The sequence below is a fragment of the Bombyx mandarina genome, chromosome 07 (genome assembly GCF_030267445.1).
Source record: "Bombyx mandarina strain Sakado chromosome 07, ASM3026744v2".
Lineage (NCBI taxonomy): Eukaryota > Metazoa > Arthropoda > Insecta > Lepidoptera > Bombycidae > Bombyx > Bombyx mandarina.
The window spans coordinates 6,612,435-6,633,251 of NC_143214.1; the positions used below are offsets into that span (position 1 = coordinate 6,612,435).

Genomic DNA, 20,817 nt, shown 5'->3' on the forward strand with positions numbered 1-20,817 from the left:
GCTAGGTTGCACGTGGAAATTATATATTCAAATAGAGCGGTGACGCGGACGGGTGCTTAAACAGCTTAAAGAACATCGTCAGTGGGTTCGGTGGTACTGACAATCTATGTTATCCCTCTGTTTAGGAAAGTATAATAACGGTGGCTTATTAACTATTTAATATCTGTGAAAGCGCTTAAATGTGGGAAATGTGGGGAATGAAACATAGCCGCTGAACATAGTTTCTCGGAATCAGCCAAAAAGTCCACTGAAAAAGTATCAGTCAATAACTGCCATGTTACTGAGAATATATTTCATCCCCTAAAATCTCATCTCATTTCATTTAACTTCACTTCAAATGATTATTTTTCATAAATAAAATATAAAAGACTGGGCTGTATGGTATGATACTTTTGTCTTACCAGTTAGAAAAATAGAACTACCACTAATGTTAGAAAAGACTGTCAACTGTCAAATCTTGTCAACAAATTCATAACCTCAATCTTTTCCTTAATACCCTTCCATAAAAACAATATATTTTGGTAATTTATGTACTAGCTGAATACAAAAACTTGTTAAAAATGTGCTTACTACAAATGGCAAAATCTACTGTCACGTACTAAAATGGTCAAAATATCATGTCACTTATTAAAAAATCATATTGAATTGAACAACACAAAAACCAAATAATTTAGTATTCTTTTCTGATCAATAATCATTATCATTTTGCCCAACGAAATGCTAAGCCGCAGAATTTTCAATTTTATCAGATACATCACCCGAACCCATGTAACGCTCGCAGGACGTGGTACGAGAAACTTTAGAATTCCAATTGCATTAGGAATATTTAGTGCTGCAAAATGCGACAACATTTTTGACGATTCATCGAGTGCCGATACGTTAGAACACGAGTTTTTGATTAAGCAGGCGACAACAGTAAATGTTAATGCGGCCACACAGTTACTGACCGTAACTCTAGTAGCTATACAAGATACAAGTGAACGGTGAGGTTATTTTCTCAATAAAAAACTATACACTAAAATAATTTTTGTTTTTTAAAGCTGCCAACAGTATAATAAAAATGAAACATTTTCTTTATATGCAGATTACGTGATGCACTATCAAAAGAAATATGCTTAGTACAACAAGCACTTGAATGGGGGGAAGAAGGAACACCTCCTCATCATTGGGATCAACTTGTTGCAATTCGAGGATCTTTGAGTGACCTTAAGCACAATCTTCGTACTTTGATAAGTAAGCAGATTGATTTATCTTGCAAGACTATCTTAAGTGCAATATTTTGTTATACTTGTCGCCACGTAAGTTGGCAAGGTTTTGGAGTAGTGGAGGTAAGGTCGCGCATATTGCACTTAATGCAACAAAAAAAAAGGGTGCGTGTACTTATGTACGTGCGTAAGAAGTTATACTTTATTTTTATAAAATTTATTTCTTTTTTTTATTAAACTGATTAAAATCAGTTTGAAAAAAAATCGATTAAACAACATCCTCAAACACGCATATTTCCCTTTTCTTGACATCGTATAAATTCGGTAATTCTCGGTATGGTTCGGAAAGTTCACCTGCGGCTATATTCAGACTCGCCAAGTTACGTCGGTCGTATTGTAATGAGCGATTTAGTGGGCAACTTCATTTCTGTTAATTTTGTGTCACGATGCGCGCGCATCTTAAAATTTCACTCTCATCAACTTTTCATAACGCGCCTAAAGAAGTATAACTTCAAAAATTGTCACTTTTATTGCCCGCATTATTCTACGGTTATTGAAATAATTTTGTTTTAATCATGTCCGTTTAGAAGAAAATTAAAGAAAAGAGAGAAATTCGTGAAGTGTATTAGGTGTTATAAATAAAAGTTAAGATGTTTATTTAAAAAAATATACTTAATATTAAAAGTTATGTGTTGCTGTCTATCATTTTCTAATAGTGCTACCCCTTGCATTAAATTTATGGTAGCACCTGAACTGGTGGAAGGTCTTGGCTCACTATCTATATGGTATGACGACTATATGGTCACTTTGGATGTAGTCAGCCTTAATTTTTTTTACCTTCCCGCATAATTGCGACCATAAACATACACATCATAAACCATTTTTTGGCATGGCCGCGTAAAATGGTATTTGGTTCTGGCATTGCAGTAAAATTTAAAACAAATAAAAACTGAATTTGATAAAACAATAACAACTCGTAATAAAAGCTCAACATAAAAAAAGGGTGCAACTTTAGTACACGCAAGTGTGATCGGGAGCGAACGGAACGTAGACGCGGTGCGGGGGGCAAGGGTCGACTGACGCACCAATCGTGCGCTCGGAACGGTGCTACGTCATTCCCCGCGTCCCGCTTGACAACCAAAAAGACCTAAAAAACGACTCTTGCCAAGTAACGTGCCGGGGACGTAATCGTAATAGAATTCTGGTCTATCTAATTTAGTGTAATTTTAATTATCTAATATAGTTTAATATGCAAGCATGGGCTTTAACAAAGTCATTTACTTAACTTTTAGAATGTTCTTTACTTCTTACTTTTTAGGTTATATGGATTATGCTGAAAAGCTGGCCACAGTTGCAGCAGAAATATCATATTTATCTGGGAATGTTATTGCTTCAGATGCTATTTGTGAAAGGATAGAGCATGCTAACAGGTAAATAAAAACCAGAATAGACATTAAAAAGATTTATTAAAGCATTATACAATTTTTAACTAAGTAAATCATTTTGAAAATGAAATGATAACTTTAAGTTGTTTTTGCAAATTGTCATTCTACAAATAGACACTTTGCTAGTTATTACACAATAATATTTCACATTTAAGAACAATAATAGCCACATCTTTTGACCTCTAACATTGTAATAATTGATAATATCATAAAATAACAAAATATAAAATAAACAAATGCAGTAATACTTAATTTTATGTGTTTATATACAGTGTAATTATAATAATTAATGTATGAATTTTAGGACATGCAACATTCAGAAACAGTTGAACCATGATCTTCAGCAAGAAAGTCTTGAACTTCAACAAAGAGCTATCATCACATCTCCACAGCTCGAAGAGAAACTGAAACAAGATTCAGCAAAGGATAAGTCTAATGCAAAGACTTGAAGATTATTATTTATCTAAAATTTGGTCACAAAAATGTAAATAGATTAGAAACAGAAGACAATTCGATAAACAGTATGTGTTATCATTTCAAATGGTTGTCAAATTTATGTTTTATTTCCTGAGCTTTATTATTTAAACATGCATAGAGTGAACTTAGATCCCATGACCACAAAGTTACTCTTTACAGATAATTTTTTTTTTTTTCAAAATACAAATTGAAGATTTGTTTTTTTCTATACACTATTAGAAATTTGTTTTTAATAACGTTCACTCTTTTACTTAAATATATGTACCTGTACATAACGATTGTTAGGGAATGATTTACAGTTTTTCAAACCAGTGTGAACATGTTTTTGGGTCTACTACTACTACTCATTAAGATCCCAATTGCATGAACATGTGTAGAATAACTTGAACATCAGGTTTTTAGTTCTATAGGTGCCAGTAACTTGATTTTTCCAAGCAGTTTTCATATTTACTATGGTATGTCATTCTGTACATATCATACTTAGTTACTGTGTATCCAATACTAAACAAAACTGTACAAAGAAAAAATTGACTAGTTTAACTTGTTACGTCATCTCTTTGGTACAAAGCACTTACAATCTATGTACTGAGAGCTATGAAATCAAATTTGATATTGATCGAGAAATGCACATTTTCTTACTCTACTTTTGCTGAGTATATTTAGTTGATCAATAAACTGAAATAATATTTGAAATAGCAACATACTTTGAAATTTAGAATGTAGCATCTTTGCTGAGATGGGTCTCGATATCGACACGGCATATTGGGCAGTGTTTGTTGGTGCTGAGCCACTGGTCCACGCACTCCATGTGGAACAAGTGCATGCATGGCAGTCGCCTGGAATTAATAAGCAATCATAATACAATCAACTCAATGTTAATTTAAAGTAGATGATAGTATGTGATTTCTGAAATTTTGGTTTAAAAAAAAGTTTATTTTTTAATATTCGTATTATTTTTATATAAGGAGTTACGCACAAGATGTTTCCTGTTTGATTTTGTAAATTAGTTTATTTTAGTAGAAAAAAATATTTTTTTCATGATAAACTATATCGAAGTATTCTTATGTAACCTAGCTATTCAAATTCTAATTAAATCAAGCAAGAGCGAGTGCGCCGCTCTTTTAACATTTTTTTCACGTCTGAACTTTAATGGCAGTGACACTAGAGACCTTAACATATTTCTAATGTTCTTGTTATTTGACGCTCAACAAAATTTTTTTTTTTTTTTGACTAACAAATTTAGTCAGCACTCCTGATCTGTTGAATTACTGACCTGCAGTCGGAATCGACTTCGAAGATCGAGAGACAGATGGTGCACTTCTCGTCCTGGTGGTGCGGCGCGGGCCGTGCGTACGCGTGTCGGTACGTGTTGCGGTCGATGACGGCCCGCGACGCGCCGCGCGCCGCCCGCCACGCGCCCCGCCGCGCCTCCGCCGCGCGCACCATGGCCGCCGCGAACGAGCTGCTGCTCTGTATCTAATAGGCATCGAATATTTTACAAGACACATTTTTTGGCGGGAACGCGAGGAGTGAAACTGTGTTATTTGTTTTATTTAATATTAAATTATTATTTATTTTCAAACATTTACACAAAATATTTTTTTTAATAACCTAAAAGTACATATTATTATCCGCATCACGCTTCGTCAGATTATAGAAACAGAGTTATCAGCAACATGCTTCGTCTTTGTTTTATTTTGTCTATTTAGTGTTTCTTCAAGTTCTTGAAATGTGTAATAACGGTGATTTATTAACTATTTAATAAACCCGCAAAATTATAATTTGCGTAATTACTGGTGGTAGGACCTCTTGTGAGTCCGCGCGGGTAGGTGGTACCACCGCCCCGCCTATTTCTGCCGTGAAGCAGTAATGCGTTTCGGTTTGAAGGATGGGGATGCCGTTGTATCGTTAAAAGTGAGACTTTAGAACTTATGTCTCACGGTGGGTGGCGACATTTACGTTGTAGATGTCTAGGGGCTCCGGTAACCAACGATTACCATCAGGTGGGCCGTGAGCTCGTCCACCGATACAAGCAATAAAAAAAAACAGATGCGGCTTTGGGTGTGTTGCCACAATATTTAATGTGCCACATTACGGTCACATTAAAACAAACACATGCAGGTTTCGATGTGTTGCTATATTAAATAATGTGCCATATTAAACTAGGTAAAACAAAGATCTTTTTAATTAATGTAAATATGGAGACGATCTCATGGCCAGTACGAAGCTCATATACAATTGTAATACAGCTATCCAAATGAGAACATTATGAAATCTCAATTGTATTGTATAACTGAGGACATCCCACGACGTTTCAAGCTAAGACACACGATTGATTCTCGGTTCAAATAAGCTGGATAGTGATACCAGCCCGCACAATGGTAATGTATGCATTCTACATGGAATACGTCATTTAACGGCCGTCTGGTGTAGTGGTAAGAGACATGGTCACTACACTAAGGGGTCACGGGTTCGAATCCCGCCAAGGGAAGATATTTGTATGATAAATATAAATGTCTTTTCCAGGGTTATGGATGTATATTAAATAAATGTGTGTGTATAATAAAAATCTTACATTTATTTCCGTTATCTGGTACCTGTAACACAAGTTCTTTACGAACTTACCACGGGACCAGTCAACGTGGCGTAATTCTTAGTAAATATTTATTTATTATATTTAAAAAAAAAAAACACATAAAAGAAAAATCTTACCATCGGTTGTATTGATATGTGGACGTGAGGCGGATGCATCTGCAGATAGTGATGCATATGATGGTGCACATGCTGCCTGTCTCTATAACAAAAATTATAATAATCAAATTAATAGTAAACGTCCTATACTACGCTAACGAATTGACAGTCTCTGATAATGAGTAACTCACATCATCATTTGTGTTGGCGGAAGTGGCATTTCTCGTGACTCCAACTCATCCGGAAACTAAAAGATTAAAAAAAATATATTATACTCTATGCACGCAGGTAGAACATCAAACGGTATTTGAATTACACATAACTTGTATCAGATTTATTTTATTAAATCATTAGGTATTACACCATGAAACCATGAAACTTGACGGTTTAGTGTAGTGATGATCCGATACAATAAAAATAAAAAAATCGAGGAACTACTACTACATATTGCATTTATCTGATCGCACAAAATATTTATCCAACTGGAAAAACCAAATCGCATATAATCTATACATTAATACGTGAAGCAACGACTTTGTACCCCTTTTTACGAAAATTGCGTGGACGGAGGAGTATGAAATTTAACACACTTAAATAGGATATAGAGAAGTTCAAAATTTTAATATTTTTTTAAATTATACAGCAAAATACACTAAATCAATAAAAAAAACATTACACACTACCATGTATTTGACACACACACGCATGCATATTATTTGTTTATTATCAAACTTTTCTTATTGCTTATAATCTGTGGTCAAATTGAGAATAGATTAAATATTGTTTGTCTTTATTTAATATTTACCTACTATTTTACCTACTATTTAATATTTATCTACTTAATATTTACCTAAAGTGTAGTAGAAATCGGTGATTATAGAAATATAATAGTCTATGACAATAGAACCATACCTAATAATGTTCAAAATTATAATTTCAATTAATTATAGTCGAACTTCGACTACTGCGTAGTAATTATTATAATTCAACTAACGGCTAGGACAGTAGTGGGAGCTAAAGCCACGTGTGGGATCGGCGTGAATCCCGAACCGAAGCCAACGCCCATGTCGCCCATCATACTACGACGCTGCAGCTCCTGGTAACACAATCAGATATTATATTTAGTTTATTTATTTATTTAACTTCATGCACAAAGGTACAATGGCGGACTTAATGCCTGAGGCATTCTCTACCCGTTAACCAGGGGTGTCCAAGCAGGCAAGTCCTGTGGTGGGTACATTACTTAATGTGAAAATAACCAAATTGATAATAATATTACATACATACATACACAAACACATACACGGTATATACTTAAGTCTGGCCATAAATACTGTTACAAAGAAAAACAAAAAAAAATCTATGGCAAATAACATTTATTACTTTTACAGTGTGTTAGTTTAATACATAAATATAAAACAATTTAAAGTATAAAAAGCTTATTCGAAATGGTCTCCATTGGCTGCAATACAGTCCTTTAAACGTTGAGGCCAGTTATCAATAGAAGCACGCACTCTTTCCATGGGAAAATTTTTCACTGCCAATCGTACGGATTGTTTTAGGGACTCCGAATTATCATGGCGTTTAAAGCAAACCGTACTCTCTAAAACTGACCATAAATCATAATCCAGCGTATTAAGATCGGGACTAGACGACGGCCAGTCTTCAGCTCTAATGAAGTCCGAAACGTTCGTTTCCAACCAAGACTGCGTAGACAGAGCTTTATGACCTGGCGCCGAGTCTTGCTGGAAGGACCATTCTTGATTATTGAACATGGTGTTGTTAAGGGGCTTCACTACCTTCTCAAGAATGGTACCTTGATACATTTATGCCGATGTTTTGATACCTTTTTCACAAAAGTATGGCCCAGTCACTCCTTCATAGCTAATATCCCACCAAACCATCACTGAAGTCGGATAGTGCTCACGTTGCACTCTGTCGACTAATTAGGAAGCTTCCTTAGAGCTTTGAGCATATATACGGTCATTTTGTTTGTTAAAATGTTGCTCAATTGTAAAAATTTTCTCATCCGTAAACAAAATTTTTCTATGACCTCCCTTTGCGTACCGCTTCAGTAGTTGTTTCGATTTTGCCACCCTGTTCACTTTTAAATTATCAGTTAAGAAATGACCAGTACGTCTCTTATAGGCTGTCCTAAGTCATCTTTTAAAATACGCGACATGGTTGTAGGTGCTATATTCATCTCCGGAGATAAAATCTTTTGCTTTCGGACAGGATTTCTTCGAATTCTTTCCCTTACTGCTTTGACCACCTTTTTTGTAGGAACACTACGTGGACGGCCAGATTTTTTTCTGTCACAAACAGAGGAAGTCAAATTGCATCTATTAATAGCCCGGTACACAAACATTTTACTAATACCAAGCGTATGGGAGTTTTAAAAATTGCATTTGGCTCTATACCTACTTTGTGTAATGCAATCACAGCGATTCGGTTCTCTTTATCACCCCACTCCATTTTAATATCACAAAATACTGTACAACGTATTGGCGCCAAAATGAGAAAACTCAATGAGCAATCATATAAAAATGACAGATTCCAAATTCAAATGTAATTTTTTTTAATTTTTTTTAATTGTAACAGTATTTATGGCCAGACTAAGTATATATAGACATAAAGCAATACACAATACACACAGTACACAATAACGTTTAGTGCGCCAGATTAGGACGCATCGTACAACGCAGTTAACGCGGCCTATAAGCATCACAACGTCACCCGCCAGCACTAATCAGTTCTCAAGTCTGAATGTTATTGTATAAAGAACGTCCCATTCTTACAGCTGGATACGCCCAAAATAACCCAAATTCTACAAACAATGCACATTTGTCTTGTTTAGTCGTGCGCACACGGCTTATATTACAAGCCAGATTTCTTACTTCGTCGTTGCAAATTGAAATTCTCCTATGTGACATTCTGGGCCAAAAATTTTATTTACATAATAAGAAGGTTATTTTGAATACCTATACTCAACAAAAACTTCCATGTGCATATCTCAATATTTCACTTTATTACGCGTCAATCTTAAACACCCCAAGTGTCGGTTTGTATTTTATCGTAGATAAAAGTATCCCATGCGCTAAAAAAAATATTTGCATTTTTTTTTTCAGGGGGCAGTTTTATTAGATTTTCTCGAAAACTACATTTATACACATTAGAGATTTCAAATTTGCAAAGCCGATTTGTTGTTATTTATTGTGTATTTTTTTAACTTGTAATGTGTATTGTGTGCCTAATAAAAAAAAACGACGTTTATTCCCGTACTGCAGAAATCGTTAATGAAAACGAGTTAAGCACGTATTGCCTTAGAACAATGTGTACTTGGCTGCGGATTTTCACCACCAGCCGCATTTAGTGAAGCTGAAAAGGCTTTGAGAATGAGCTATCCATAATTCCAAAAAAAATATGACAAAGCCGCGTCCTTGACATGAGTATACTGGGCGTTTCCCCTTTAGGCCACGACGACATCAAAGAGACTAGTCCTTTGTATATATATTACAACTTGATCCATTTTGAGTCATTAGGTTGTCTCAGTTGCATTGTAATTACGATAGGACAAAAAATACAATAAAAAAAGATTATCCGAGATTCGAACGCATGGTCGTTTCACGGTCATCTACGTATTGAGTATTTCTTTCGAGGAAATTGATTTTGTCAAATCGGTTTTCAACTAATTATAATAAGTGCTTTCTTTCAATTTTACGAAAACACATCTCGCTTTCACAGTTATAATATATGTGCATATGTATTTGGCAACTTTGAATACTAGGGCTCTTGATTATTCCTTTGCCTGTTAAATTGCTCATTCAAGCAAACTAATGTATTTTTTTTTTCTGAAAGGTTATGAACGGTTTTACACTTACTAGCAGGACTTTTTGACGGCAACGCGAGGAGTGAAGTTGTGTGATTTGTTTTATTTTGTCTATTTAGTGTTTCTTCAGGTTTAAATGTGTAATAACGGTGGTTTATTAATTGTTTAATATCTGTGAAAGTGCACAAATGTGGGACAATGGTCCCGATCCTGCGGAAAGAATGGAAAGCAGTCGACGTCGCCCAAAACACGTCATTTCGGATCCTCCCGATCCACTAACGGTGCTTTTAGGTACTTCAAGCACCGGTCACCGTTCTCGTCGAACCCATCGCTTGCGACGAAGAGCTCGACGAGTAATTAACCCTCAGACACAGCCCACTGAGTTTCTTGCCGGATCTTCTCAGTGGGTCGCGTTTCCGATCCGGTGGTAGATTCTGCAAAGCACGGCTCTTGCTAGGGTTCGTGTTAGCAACGTCGTCAGGTTTGAGCCCCGTGAGCTCACCTACTAGTTAAGGTTACGCTGGAATAGCCTCTCAAGGCTACCAGCTTAGGTAGGAACAAAAAAAAAAGGGGACAATGAAAAAAGATCCTCCAAAAAGTCCACTGCAAAAATCTCAGGAAATGACCACTATTTTACTGAGATTTTTTCATCTCATCTCATTTCATTTCATTTCATCCCAGTTGATCAATGTCTCAAATTAATCATTTATTTTTCATAAAAATAAGAATATAAATTAAAATAAGGTCATAGTTACCAGGTCATAAATTCCCTTAAAAAAGACACTTACCAGCATGTGATGTTGGCGCTGCCACAGACGCTCGTGAACCAAATACGGAGGAGCCACCGATAGTCCGTCGCGACGCCTGTCACCCACTGAAAACATATATACAAAATATACTCGTACAATTTGCAGCTTTGTGAAATTGTGATGTTATAACACACAGACAAAAGGAGAAAATAAAATAAACACATCCTTATGGTAATTTGGAAACAGATTATACAAAACCTTATAATAAAAATCTTTTACAGGACCATGTATAAATTATAATCAAGTCTAGTAAAATATATTTTACAAGGCCATGTATAAATTGCCAAGTCATCCATAAAACTTTGTCACAAGATTACAACAAATTCTTTTTCAGTATTCAAAACTCGTTTTTTTTTTAATTGTGTACCTTTATTTTCATTTCTTTCTATATTTCAGTTACATTGGGGAATCTATAATTGACTGTGTTTAGTCATCATTAGTGTAGGATTGGTAAGAACGGAACGTATGAAAAGAGCGTGGAACGGAACGTTAAGATGTGAGTAAGAGAAAACGGAAGGAAAGGGAGAAGAGAATGACAGGCAGAATGACAGAGAAAAGAAAGATGGCGAAGACGGTTAAAAAAATTAAGCAAAGCGTAATAAATGTGTTCATTAATATTTAATTATTATTTTAACAGAAGATTTTGGAACAGTGGAAGATTTATTGTATGCGCTGCGATCCCTATTCTACATTAGGTTTGTACATTTTATTTAAAGATGGCAACTGTTGGTTATCTGTAAATAAATAAGAACTTTTTGGCGGGAACGCGAGGAGTGAAGTTGTGTGATTTGTTTTATTTTGTCTATTTAGTTTTTCTTCAGGTTTAAGTGTTTAATAACGGTGGTTTATTAACTATTTAATATATCTGTGAAAGTGCAAAAATGTGGGAAAATGAAACAAAGTCGCTGGACGTAACTTCCCGGGATCCTCCAAAAAGTCCAATGAAAAAATTTCAGTAAATGACTACCATTTTACTGAGATTATATTTCATCCCATATCATCTGATCTTATTTCATTTCATTTCATCTCAGTTTATTTAATGTCTCAAATTAATCATCTTCATTTCATTTCATTTCACTCCATATTATCATTTTTCATCAAAATAAGAATATAAAAATTTAAACAAGACATGACTTAAAGGTCTTAGTTACCAGGTCATAAAATACCTTAAAAAAATATGTAAATAAATAAATGAGTAGCTAATACTGACAGTGTGCCGGTGGAGCGCGCAGGGAGGGCGGCACGTCGGGCGCGTGCGGCACGTCCGCGGGGTGCGGCACGTGGTAGTGCGCGCCGTGCGGCAGCGACACGCAGCAACACCCTCCGCAGCCCGGCCCGGGTCTGCCGCCAAACGTATATCGCGTCAGGGCTCACTCAACTATACAATTCGCACCTTTAGAATTATAGAGACCCATTTACGAATACCCGGTCGAGGGGGGTAACGGACCGGGTTATGTTGGACTACGGCGCCTCCAAAGAGGAAGACGAGGAGGGCCAAGGTCCTCCACATCCCCCAATTCCTCGCAGAAGACTACGCCTTGAAAAAGGCCCGCGAGGCGCTCGCCCCGCAAAACCAACTACCGACTAAACCACATCGAGCTCCGCTATACCGGCTACACCAAACTTACGGTACCGCAGAGCGCGACGAAAATTATAGAGACCCAATCCAAAAATATATTTTTTTTGGGCCAAAAAGACCATAAAGAGGAAGGGGACGGAGTGAAAGAGACGGATGGATAAATATGTCCCTTCATAAGCTAGTTTTGGTCATTTGATTAACAAGAATCGCTGAAAAGGGTCGTGCTAGGTCCATTTTTGAATTAAAGGTAAAATCCAATTTTTTTTTAAATAGGTTTCTATAATTCTAAAAGTTCGAATTGTTCCCATTTTCCTCTCGTTAATTTTGTACATTTAAACGCTTTATACATTTGATTATTAATTAGTACGCACTTAGGTGATGAAAACGTTTCAACTAAGTAAAATAATGACAAAACAGAAAAGGCAAACAAAAACTTTTGGTTTTTCACTTGCCTCATTCTTGTCATGATGTTGATAATTAAATACTATAACGAACAAAAAAATATCGAAGACACGATGAAGATATTCTAGACACATTACAAATTAAATGAAAAAAAATTCTAAGTATAATTTGTGGTACTTCAAAAAAAAAAACATACCTATTGCGCAATAGATGTGCCGGTGGTGGCGCATCATGCACGTGGTGTTGAAAGGGTGCGAAGGCTCGGGCGGTGTGGGCGGGTCGCACGGGGGCGGCCGTGTGCGCGGGGGGAAGCTGCGGGGGCGCGGGCGGAGAGGTGCCGACCTCACTGGCGGCGCCCTCTGGCGATCCCGTCAGATCTATTACCAGCCGCTGAAAATACACTACTCTTACCAATCTGCTACTATCTATACATATAAATAAAATTGGCGTGTCTGTTTGTAATATTGAAATAACCGCTTTTTACTACATACATGCATATGAATATATATACGGTACATACACCAAAATAACATTTTTTACAATTTTTGTCCGTCTGTTTGTTCCGGCTAATCTCTGGAACGGCTGGATCGATTTTGACGGGACTTTCACTGACAGGTAGCTGATGATATAAGGAGTAACTTAGGCTACTTTTTTTAGACTAGCTTCACCCCGCGGCGTCACTTGCGGTACGACAATAGCCGCGGGTAATATCGCGAGACCAGCTATTAATAAAATTTAATGTTTCCGAAGCGAAGCGAGGGCGGGTCGCTAGTACAATATAATTTGAATTTTGGGATCATTGGTTTTAGCTGGAATGTAATCCTTGTTATAGATAAATATAAATTACGTTTGTTTAATTTGGTGGTACTTTTGGCGATATATTACTTTAAGCATGTTTTTTAATAACAACGTTTATCTTACTCAACTGTATCGTTTTCGAAAAAAATCTTACTAAGGACGAGGTCTGTTTCTCTTTTAAGCTTTACTTAAAACATTTTATGTGAGCTTAAGCTCTCTGAACTTCTATCGTAGTCCGAGCACTAGACCCACCAGTGTATTTAAAGCGCCTTCTAATCACTACACTGTAAGAAAGTGTTTGACGACTTAAGTCTACATAACCAAACCAAACATCAGCAAGTCTTTTGTCCTTAATTGTATGTGAAAATTGAAAACAAACTTGAAAACTTAAATATAAGATCATTCACTTTTTAGTGACAAGAATAGTTTGGGCTCCAGTAACCACTTAACACCGGGTGGGCTGTGAGCTCGTCCACACATCTAAGCAATAAAAAAAGTTTTTAAGAAATATAACACCACCATATTATGTTAATTAACAAGAATTTAATTTTTTTAAGTCAATTTCTTTAATCGAAAATAAGAAGAAGTAAGCAATTGTTTAGTTTATATTAATATATATATAAAATCAAATATTTATATTAAGTCCAAGGTGAGGATTTCCAAAACACAGAACACAATTCGACAGAGCCTCAGTTGTGTAATTAGGGAGACTGTTATTAACTTTTATGTAAGTTGATTATTTCAAAGTAAACACTGAATATTAACACACCACATCCGGCCCCAACAGTTGTACGTCGTCATCTGAACTAGAGTCTGAGACCCAGTCTAATTGGAGATCAGGGGCCGCCAGTAACATGTTTGCAGATGAGGTATCCAAGTCCTAAAACATATTAAATCTTTTATTTTTTTAATGTTATATTGAAATTATGATAATTTTAAAAATGAGGGTATTACATATTTACATCATCAATATTCGAAAAATAATTGAGGGTATGAGTATAAAAACTATCAGCTTTTGTGATATCGTTCATGGCTAATTAAGGCAGGCATGTACTATATTGAAACATGTTGGGCATCCTTAATTTATAAATTGCAGTTTTAAATGAACGATTTATCATATTATTTCAGAAAGTCTTCCCATGCTTACTAACCAGCAGCAGACTATAATTTTTATTGACCGCTAAAGTAAGGATTTTGAAGTTCAATTTGCACAATTTGTTCAAAGGGCACTTTTTATACAATCGAGACTTTAACTTCTTATCTCAAAATTCATTTACATTGTGTTTCAGTTAACATCAGGTCATCTTACATTTTCATTCTTAATTTTTCCTTGACCCAAACAATAACACTATCCCTAAAGTAACACGGCAATGAAATAGTTTGGTGAATGTGTTGCTAATATAAGCTGTAAGATTTTCTGACTGTACATCCCTGAATTTTGAAATAGTAGAAAGAATATTAACCTTCTAAAGATTAGTCTAGTTTAGTATATATTTGTAAATTCTAAACCAAGTTCCTTAAGAGTTGGAATGTCATCCAAGAGTAACAGCAATTACCACTGTCTTTGACAGTATGCATATATCTGCAAAAACTAACTTCCTACTTTATTTATAGTTTTGAGAATTACAAAAAAATCTAAGCTCTTTTACCTCAACTGCATTGGGTCCAACTAAGTTTATATTAGTTTGAACAGATTTTGCACTAGTGCTGGGTTGTGGAGATGTATTCCCGGCTACAGTTTCATTGTCAGCATCACAGCTCATCCTAGAGGTGTTACCACTCTCAGTCTTTACTGTGACATCTAAACTTTGTTGTTGATTTGAATTGTGTGGCTCAGTTTTGATCTGAGAAGTTGGTTTTATCTCTGGTGCTTCTAGTTTGACTTCGCGTGGTAATGTTGAAGAACTCATTGAACTTGACTCCTGTTTTACTGAAGGTGAATTCTCTGGTTCAACTTTAACTTGAGATGCTCGTGATGTTCCAGGGTTTGGGTTGCTTTCAGTATGGGCGTATCCAGTTACCTGATGATAATTTTGAGGACGATGGTGAAGACGTTGGTAAGATCCACCTTGGTGGCCACTATGTGATGAAATGTTTCTTTGACAGTCCCTTAGGTGTTGTTGCAAATTATAAAGATGATTCAGTCTACTTGTTTCTGTAGAACTCGGAAAACAGCCTTTAATTTCAACATTCTGACTTGGGTTATTTACTTGTGCATTCAATTGCTGCTGATTTCCATCTAGATTATTTGACGACATGCCTGTGTTGCCATTTCTGTCTACAACCGAATCAGATGATTGAGCTGCATCTAGTGGTTCTTCTTTAACATCGACCCAGGCAGGATCAACTGTGTGGGCAGTACTTGTTGATGCTTCGGCTCTAGCATGAGTTTGATGATTTGTGTTGTTAGGGCCTTGTTTTCTCTTAGGGGCAGATGCATTGTCATCCTCATCAGAACTGAGTTCTATTGGGTTTGAGGCAGGTTCACTCTCTCTAGATTGCCTTCTCCTTGGAGATATATTTAGTTTTCTACTGGGCCTTTCTAAACTACTTGGGCAGAGATCACGGCGACTGTTTTCAGATGTTATGTTTTGATTATATGTCATGTTAATACCCACCGAGCTATCGTGTACCGGTCCACGTCCATTTGGTGGTAATCCATATGGAAGTGGATGAGACATATAATTTCTATTGTCACTAAGCACAACAACATTATTGTGATATGGTGAACTAAAGTATTCCCGATAGTGAACATAGTTTGGATAGAAGCAGCTTCTTTGAAGCATAGGTGGCTTCGGCTGATACCTGATGTTTACATCTGGCATGTGTCTGTTGCCAGGATTAGAGTCCAAGTTGTTTAGACATTCATAATAAGCGTTTTCAATTGAGCTGGAACTATCAGGTAAAGGTTGATATTCTTCAGGCACTGGAGTATGCGCTGATGAAGGTTCTGAGAGTGGTTGTAAGTTAACATCAAATGTTGGATTTGAGATTGTTGAGTTCACATAGTTAGATGATACTGGTTTGGGCACCTGTTCGTTAAGTATATTTGATGCAATATCAGATGTGGGTAGCACCTCCACTTCATCATCACTCTCAGCAAACAAAGCATCACACTCCATTTCTTCTAAAATACAAAACAAAGTTGACAGGTTCATAATAATAATAATCCACGTTAAAATACCTAAGATTAAGGCAGGTACAGAGGCGTGTCTTTGAAAATAAAAAATGGTTTCGAGATTATAAAGCAGTTAACATTTTTAACAAATTAATAACAATTAATATAGTACGAATTACTTGTGATGTAGGTATCTGCATAATATGTACGTAATAGAATACTGCGTAATTGTTTGTAGTTAAAATTGACTCTTATTTTAATTATTCTAATTGTCATTGTAAAACTTAAAAACACCGCAAAACGTAAACAGAAATACCATTTCTCTGTTGATTGTCAGCACTAGATGTGAAGGCAGTATCCAGAATAGCACCCAGAGACGACGGTCCGGGAACGTCCCAAGAAGACGTAGACTGTTCGCCTTCGAAACCCTTCTCAGTCATTCTTTTTAATAATGTTATCCCATACTGCACTTTAATAATTCAGGAAACTCGGACTGTTTGCGTCAGAAAAGGTTGATTAACCATTTCATTGGTTATGGGAGAATATTTAAACATACATAGCTATTTTTAACATGAATTTTCAAGAAAAACAAATACGAAATAAGTTTGTTCAATTTTGTTATTGTGAACAAAAATTTACATGGCTGAATTGGCACTTGGCAGGTGACTGCTTTTTTCTCTGACAGTTGAAACAAGATAGAGTCTTTTGAGCTTATGAAAAACCCTGTGATTTTAAGAGATGATTAAAATGTAAAATTACTGTATGTTCCTAATATTTTTATTAAATTCGTAGTTTATACCCACGAAATATTAAAAATCTTAAATTTAAATAACCCGATGCAATCTCATCGAGTCGTTGATTACTGACTGACTTAAAATTTTCTTTTTCAAAGTTAAATTTATTCGATTAACTGGGATTGTGATATTATATGTTATGATATACTTATCTAATTGAAGAAGAAACATACAAATTTCGCTCTTTTATCATGTAAATTATGTTAAAGTCTAAAGCTAGATGCTGTATGTGAAATTTGTTGCACCGTCTAAGCTATATCCCTGCTGTCTAGACTTTTAGAGGAAACTAGAAAAAAAAGCGGCTCGAAAAAATTTAAAAGAAAGGCAACAATCTCAGGAATTTATATAGTAAATTAAAACATGTTTATATAAAACTGTATTCTTAAAATAATATTAAATTTCATATTCGTATGAGTACGCTTAATAAGAATACAATTCAGAGTAAAAGCCCTGCTATAAGATTACTTTTAGGCAAATTAAATATGTTCCAAATTACAATTTCAACATTGATGCAATATACCTACTTGTAAAAAATAAAATTCTTTAGTAATTTTGCAATCCTTAAGCTCTTTACTATTTAACATTATTAATTTACTACTATTTTTCCTTCTAATCGGAGTTTTGTCAAAGGTCTAACCAGAAGACATTTTACCTCATCTCAATTGTTACACCGGTCACTCACATGCGCACGAATACGCTAACCCACAAGTGTAGGACGACATTTGCGAATGATTCTGCAAAGTTTTCGCTGCATTCGTGGTTTTCCAAGCTGTGTCGGTTTTTTTAACAGACATCAAAGCGCGCGAACCTCGAACCTTCGCGTAGTTTCCCACACATTCGCTTGCCCAGTTGCGCCGACGATTGCGAAGTTAACGGACGTATACTATAGCCATTTTCATAGTTCGTGACGTCTACTGTGTAGCGTATCTTCATCAAAACAAATCCCATAAAAACAGCATGGCTGTTAATGATGTCTGGGAAAGAATTCAAAACTCTTTTTCTCTTCAATGTTCTATTGACGAATTAAAAAGGAGGAGAAATTCGTGAGACATTCGTAAACAAGTGTAGGAGGAAGCGCAAACGGGTTCGCAAATTGAGTATGCAAACCCATTTGCACAGCTGCTAGGTTTGCGAATGAATGTTTGACGGCCCTTCACATGCGCGCAAACATTCGTACAATGTACGAATATTTGCGCGCATGTCAGTGGCCGGCATTAAGAATGCCCAGCTAATGTTAAGTATTCACATATTGAGGTAATCCTCCATATTTATAAAACCATTTCTAAACTGTATGTAGAAAACGTTTTTATGTCATGTCAAAGGTATTCTTTTAAGAATATAAACAAATCTATCATTTTTCTTTTTCCTTAAAGCATAATTATTGCATTATTTTCAATTTCGTACAAATTTTGCAGCTCTAGCTTTAAAATCAATGAAACTAAAATTCTGACTTTTCCAAAAGTGCTTAGGACAGAACAGGTTTACCCGGTCTTTGATGACTGGGTCAATCGTGGCGAGGGACGTCTCACCTTTCGTCTGGTGCAGGTGCTGACCGGGCACGGATGCTTCGGGAAGTACCTGCGCCGGATAGGGGCTGAGCCGACGACGAGGTGTCACCATTGTGGACACGACCTGGACACGGTGGAGCATACGCTCGCTGTCTGCCCCGCTTGGGAGGTGCAGCGCCGTGTCCTGGTCGCAAAGATAGGACCTGACTTGTCGCTGCCTGGCGTCGTGGCGTCGATGCTTGGCAGCGATGAGTCATGGAAGGCTATGCTCGACTTCTGCGAGTGCACCATCTCGCAGAAGGAGGCGGCGGGGCGAGTGAGGGAAAGCTCTCCTCACTACGCAGAAACCCGCCGCCGCCGAGCAGGGGGTCGGGACCGGGGTCGTATCCGTGACCTGGCCCCCTAAGAGCTAGGGGTCCCACCCGTTTTGTGCGGGGAGAGACCCAGACGTGGGGTGGCGTGCTTTGCACGCTCACCCGCAATAGGAAGCCGGGTGATGGTAGACCGCGTTCCCCCGACCGCTCTGGGGGAAGGTGTAACGCGGCGCCATCAAAGCGGGCTCTCGGCCCGCTGAACGAGGGAACCGGTGGTCGTGTCGCTGGCGGCCACCGGTCCGGCATCCGTGGGACGGTGGGATGGATGTAATGTGCTCTGCGTCAACCATGTCCCGCCGTTTCAATAGCCCCGACTGGGCTCCGGCCCGGTCCGAGGTAGGGCGCCGGTTGTGAGCGGCAGGAGTTTTTAGTGAGGTTCAACTCCCACATACCCCACCTGCCGCGCGGGTGGGGATCCGGCGATTTTCTCCAATGGAAAAAAAAAAGAAAAAAAAAAAAAGGACAGAACAAAGAATAGAATAATAAATGTAACATATTTTATTATTTAAAATGAGGGAACGGAGGAGGGAACTTTTTAGCGGGGACGCGACTTGTTTTATTATTGTTAAATGAATGATTCATAAAATTTAAAAGGTGCCATTTTAACCTTTAGTGTCTGTGAAAGTCCTTAAGCATGGGAAAATGAAACAAAATTGCAAATAGCTTCTGAAATTCTTTCAAACAGTCCGTTGAAATCTTAATAAAATCCAGCCATTTTAGCGGAAGGTTACATTTAACACTATCCAACATATATTCGGTGTGATCTCATCTTATTTCATTTAATTTTATAATTAATTTTCCAAACGACTTTTGCGGAGGGTACTTAGCGGTAGGTAGCGGCTTGGCTGTGCACCTAGTATTGGTGATGGCCATGAGTGATGGTAATTAATCAACAGTAGACTCGACGTATGCTCGTCTGCCCACAAACGCTATAAAAAAATTAGGTTCAGCTTTTTGTTATGAAACATTGCGTTCTATTATAGTCCAAGATCCCAGGGCCACCAGACGTCACGTATTTTCTGACGAACGAAATGTGGCCGATTGCATAGTGTTAGTATGTACTAAGAACGTATGCCTGCCTGCTAGACGGCCAATTTTCAGGTATCAGGTAATTATATTATACATAATTATATATAAATTTTTTTACCCGGAAGGATAAAATTCAAGAATAATGGTAGTCAAAAGAGCATTTTTTTCCAAATATATTTTAATTATTTACCTGAATATTTAATTTTTAACTGTATTTCTTTTAATATTAATAATTAATTGATATGAGTCAACTATAAGAGAGAGATAGAGAGATAGAGATGTCAATATATCTTAATACATGTCTCACTAAGTCTCATGCGCGTGGATAATGCCCTCGCGCTCTTTCCTACAGAGGTATTAAATTGAATTTAGGGGATGATTGGCCCCTTGGATCGGTCTGTCTTTTTGTAAGAGGTTTTAAAATAGTTGTCTGGTGGACATATATAAAAATGAAGCATCAGAATTTACGTGAAGTTAGGTCATTATTTTGGGAGCTTTAAAGCGTTTGCAAAGCAATTCGGCCGACGGAAAGTGGCTGGGAGTATTGGCGACCTATTTTTAAAGATATTGCCTAAAGTATACGTAAAGATCAGCTTTCAGAATTTACGTGAAGTTAGTAATGATTTTATGTACCATGATTACCTGATACCTGAAAATTGGCCGTCTAAGCAAGCTAGCAGGTAAGCATGCGTTCTTAGTACTTACATACTAACACTACGCAATCGGCCACATTTCGTTCGTCAGAAAATATATGACGTC

At 36.8% G+C, this 20,817-nt stretch overlaps 2 protein-coding genes across 3 annotated transcripts; one reads left to right on the forward strand and one right to left on the reverse strand.

Annotated features, from left to right (window-relative positions):
* The first annotated feature begins 459 nt into the window (after nt 1-459).
* LOC114243588 (uncharacterized) lies at nt 460-4,722 on the forward strand. The gene is made up of 4 exons (XM_028175129.2): nt 460-983; nt 1,085-1,233; nt 2,524-2,635; nt 2,955-4,722. The coding sequence occupies exons 1-4, from the start codon at nt 718-720 to the stop codon at nt 3,097-3,099; spliced, it is 672 nt and encodes a 223-aa protein (XP_028030930.1). The 5' UTR covers nt 460-717; the 3' UTR covers nt 3,100-4,722.
* LOC114243586 (uncharacterized) lies at nt 2,655-17,076 on the reverse strand. Of its 2 annotated transcripts, none has more exons than XM_089728560.1 (12): nt 16,670-17,076; nt 14,885-16,362; nt 14,005-14,115; nt 12,634-12,827; nt 11,667-11,797; nt 10,436-10,521; nt 6,813-6,914; nt 6,010-6,065; nt 5,840-5,921; nt 4,401-4,603; nt 3,832-3,963; nt 2,655-3,054 (listed from the first exon to the last, which is right to left on the reverse strand). In XM_089728560.1, exons 1-11 carry the CDS (start codon nt 16,791-16,793, stop codon nt 3,840-3,842), a joined length of 2,691 nt encoding a protein of 896 aa, XP_089584686.1. In that variant the 5' UTR covers nt 16,794-17,076; the 3' UTR covers nt 2,655-3,054; nt 3,832-3,839. The 2 variants fall into 2 exon arrangements, with proteins under 2 accessions (XP_089584686.1, XP_089584687.1); XM_089728561.1 differs by having other exon boundaries at nt 14,885-16,359; nt 16,670-17,021.
* Nucleotides 17,077-20,817: the final 3,741 nt, after the last annotated feature.

Bases quoted from the DNA above. Each gene is read 5' to 3' on its own strand.
- LOC114243588 (XM_028175129.2), top strand. From the start codon at position 718: ATGCTAAGCCGCAGAATTTTCAATTTTATCAGATACATCACCCGAACC. The intron at 1,234-2,523 runs GTAAGCAGATTG...CTTACTTTTTAG, and splicing joins CAATCTTCGTACTTTGATAA to GTTATATGGATTATGCTGAA. The intron at 2,636-2,954 runs GTAAATAAAAAC...TATGAATTTTAG, and splicing joins AGGATAGAGCATGCTAACAG to GACATGCAACATTCAGAAAC.
- LOC114243586 (XM_089728560.1), bottom strand. From the start codon at position 16,793: ATGACTGAGAAGGGTTTCGAAGGCGAACAGTCTACGTCTTCTTGGGAC. The intron at 16,363-16,669 runs GTATTTCTGTTT...TTTGTATTTTAG, and splicing joins TGACAATCAACAGAGAAATG to AAGAAATGGAGTGTGATGCT. The intron at 4,604-5,839 runs GTAAGATTTTTC...GATGCCTATTAG, and splicing joins ACATATCAATACAACCGATG to ATACAGAGCAGCAGCTCGTT.